Source organism: Nothoprocta perdicaria, unplaced genomic scaffold, assembly GCF_003342845.1.
Source record: "Nothoprocta perdicaria isolate Ctin4 unplaced genomic scaffold, notPer1 scaffold_283, whole genome shotgun sequence".
In the NCBI taxonomy this organism is placed as follows: Eukaryota; Metazoa; Chordata; class Aves; order Tinamiformes; family Tinamidae; genus Nothoprocta; species Nothoprocta perdicaria.
In genome coordinates this window covers 658185-661411 of record NW_020455514.1, presented here as the reverse complement: position 1 = coordinate 661411, position 3227 = coordinate 658185, and the positions used below count along the sequence as shown (strand labels likewise).

The 3227-nt window shown below is 68.5% G+C and overlaps 1 protein-coding gene across 1 annotated transcript; it reads right to left on the bottom strand.

Annotated features, from left to right (window-relative positions):
- Positions 1 to 763: 763 nt before the first annotated feature.
- On the bottom strand, positions 764 to 3207 carry DLX4 (distal-less homeobox 4). The gene is made up of 3 exons (XM_026041402.1): positions 2928 to 3207; positions 1829 to 2007; positions 764 to 1018 (listed from the first exon to the last, which is right to left on the bottom strand). Exons 1-3 carry the CDS (start codon positions 3205 to 3207, stop codon positions 764 to 766), a joined length of 714 nt encoding a protein of 237 aa, XP_025897187.1.
- Positions 3208 to 3227: the final 20 nt, after the last annotated feature.

Below are 3227 nucleotides of genomic sequence, written 5' to 3'. Positions count from 1 at the left end.
TGAAGGATCCTGGTAGAAACCGGCCCCGGAGGAGCCCATTCCCTGCCAGGAGCCGAGGCAATGCGGGTTTACGTCCCTGGTGCCAGTCCTCAAAGCCCAGCTTCCCGGAGGAGCCAGGCAGGAGCAGCTGGGCGATCCCAACCCACCGTCACGGTGCTTTATTAGCAACACGTCTTCAGCAGACGCTAATTGCCCAYGACTCCCCCAGGAGGGTGGTGAGGAGCCCCCTCTCCCACCGTTCCTGCAATTGCGGCCCCATTTTGGAGCGGTGTGTGGATGTGCAGCKGGGGGCAGCCCCCTTGCCCACACTCCGGCTCCTGGGTGTTATCATCCCTGGAGTTTTCCYGGGTATCATCCCAGGGGTGTCACCCCAAAGCCCCCACAATGTGTCTGACGGGAGCACAAGGCACTGGCGCAGCCGGAGCTTTACATTTGTATGGTTGTTTTTATAAAGGAAACATATACAATAAAAAACGTCCTTATAAATAAAGCCAGGCTGGGGGCAGCCCCTTGTCCAGGTGGCTCCAGGAGCTCTCCAGTCCTTCCCAGAGCTKCATGGAGCCCCCTCAATGGAGACCCCTCCCGTGTCTATCAATGGAGGCATCCGGGAGCTCCGAGCCCTGCCTGCCAGGATGCAGGAAGGAGGATGCCCAATGGGTAGAGAGCAGTCACCTTCCTCCTCCTCTTCTTCCTCGGCTGATGCCGGCAGCTCCATGGGGGCTCCCCGCACCCGAAGCCAGCGGGTGCCGGAGCGGCKGCAGTGTCACATCATGGGGGCGCGGGGGACGACGTCCTGCGCGTGCGGCTGGTACCAGGGCCCGAAGCTGCCGAGGTAGCCGCCGGGGACCAGGGGGGGCCCCTTCGCCGGCAGGGGCAGCTCCCAGAGCGGCGGGATGCCGGGCGAGCAGGGCGAGAGCGAGGCGGGGGGCGCGTGGAGGGGCTGGCCCTCGGGCGCGCTCGGGCCCTGCTTCATGATCTTCTTGTACTTGGAGCGCTTGTTCTGGAACCAGATCTTCACCTGCGGGAGAGAGCGAGGTGAGCCGGGGCGAGGGGACGGGAACTGGAACAGAGTTCCCCTTGTACCACTCCCCCAGCGTCAGTGCATTTTAACAAACCCTTTTGGGGTCGCCGCCTCCCATTCCCTAAGGCTAAACATGCCCTTGTCCAACCCATTCCGCCTGGAGCGGGGGTCTACAGGATAAGCCAGGCTCGGAGCCCAACCCTTTACAAGCCACTAGAGAATCCAGCACAGGCAGCTGGAGGGAGCCGAGGTGCAGTGAGGGCAGGCGATAAGCGGAGCGGGCCGCGGGAGCCGCGTCCCCGCGTTCCCCCCGCGCGCCGGGGCCGCGGCCGGCCGGGCGCCGGGGCTGGGCCGGGCGCGGTGGCCCCCGGGGCCGGCGAGCGGCTGCCGGGTGGCGGCCCCGCTCATTCCTCCCCGGGCTCCCCCCCGCGCTGCCGGCAGGTTCCCACTTGCCTCCTCTTCGGCGCCTTTATGAGCTCGCTGCGCCCGTGGCTCCGGGCTGCACCGCTGCCGCCTGCCTGTCTCTCCCCATCGCCTTCAAAAAGCCGCTCGCCCCTTCCCGCGGCGCGGGGCACGGCCGGGCCGGCAGCCAGGCTCCGGGGCTGGGAAAGTCCCGGTGCCGCTGGGAGGTGCTGCCAGGGCACCCCCAGCTCCCAAAGCGGCGGCCCGTGCGGCGCCTGCTCCCCCCGCAGCCCGGCTCCGAGCCCGGCGCGCCCGGCACCGCGCGCCGCGGGATGCCGCRGATTTGCTCCCTCGCTGCGCAGGGGAAGGAGCGGGCTCCGCGCGTTCCGCACGCTCGGGACGCACCTGAGTCTGCGTGAGCCCCAGCTGGGCGGCCAGCTCGGCGCGCTCGGGCAGCGCCAGGTACTGGGTCTGCTGGAAGCGCTGGTTGAGAGCCTGCAGCTGCAGGCTGGAGTAGATGGTGCGCGGCTTGCGCGCCCTCCTGCCCCGGCCGCGCAGCTCCCCGGCCGCGCACTTGTCGAGCCCTGCGAGCGGAGAACAGAATTAAACCTCGTGCACGACAAATGTCCCAGGTGCAGCGCCCCATCTGTGGGGGGGGCACTGGGTTTTGCTTGTTCTAGGTTATTTTTGGGGAATGGGAAAGGGCCAAGCAGGGGGAACCTCTTTGTTCGGGGGGCTCTTTTAGTTGGGGGCTGTTTTGGTTGAGGTCCCCAAAAGCAAAGGGRTCCCCAGGGACCCTCGCTGCAAAGCCTGACCCAATGAGCCAGGTTTCCAGCTCAGGTCCATCTCCACCAGCCCTGTGCTTGTCCCTTCCATAGTTTTGAGCATCCTCTGCTCCATCACCAGCCTGGGCAGAGCAGAAACCCAGCAGGTATCAGAGCKGCTGGGAACAAAGTGACCGTGGGCTTAGGGAACACCAGGTCCCCACAGGTCCCCTGGACGTGGCCTCACGCCCACAGGCAGCCTCAGCTCCCTGGAGCCCATGGAGGAACAGGAGGCTGCTAAGCCAAGGACTAACTTCATGCCGTGGGCTCAGCCAGGGTCCCGTTCTGTCCCCCCAGGGCTGATGAGCCCTCAGGCCGCTTCCCTCCGGCGTTGCTCCATTTGCAGCTTATTTGAGAGGAAACCACACCGTCGCAGACTGGGAAGTGCCAGGGGCTGCGATCAGGGCCCATCAGCGCTGGGGGAGAGGGGGGAAGCTGCCCAGCATGGGGGGYGGCTGTGGGGCAAAGGAGGTGGGTGCCGGGACGAGAACACGGCGCTTTCATGCCGCATCCCTGCATTTTCCTCCCCGGACTTTGGGGCTTCCCCCTCCACATCCCGACCCTGCCGCCCCTCACCCTGCACCGGGACGAGCCTCTACCGGGGGGGGCGACGCAGCCCCCTGACGGCCACGGGGCCGGCGCCCTCCCCACCCCGACGGAGCGGCCCGCAGGCTCCTTACCTGCGTCCTGCAGCGGGGCGCCGGGGGCCGGCCCGGCCGGGGGCAGCGGGGCGCCGGGGGGCGGGTAGGGCGCGTAGGGGCCGCCGGGGGGGTCGCCGCTGCCGTAGGGGAAGGGCGCGGGGCGGCCGTAGGAGGCGGCGAAGGGCGGCGGGCCGAGGCGGGGGGCGGCGGGCTGGGCGCCGTGCAGCGGGTAGCGCGGCGCCGCGGGGCGCCCCAGCTCCAGGAAGGCTTTGGGGGGGTCGGGGCCCAGCAGGCTCTCGGCTGCCGAGCTCATGGTCATGGCGACCGGGCCGCGCCGGG

Excerpts from the sequence above, each read along its gene's own strand:
- DLX4 (XM_026041402.1), bottom strand. The coding sequence starts at position 3,207 with ATGACCATGAGCTCGGCAGCCGAGAGCCTGCTGGGCCCCGACCCCCCC. Across the intron at positions 2,008-2,927 it reads CGCCCCGCTGCAGGACGCAG|GGCTCGACAAGTGCGCGGCC; the intron begins GTAAGGAGCCTG and ends CTCCGCTCGCAG. Across the intron at positions 1,019-1,828 it reads TGGGGCTCACGCAGACTCAG|GTGAAGATCTGGTTCCAGAA; the intron begins GTGCGTCCCGAG and ends TCTCTCCCGCAG.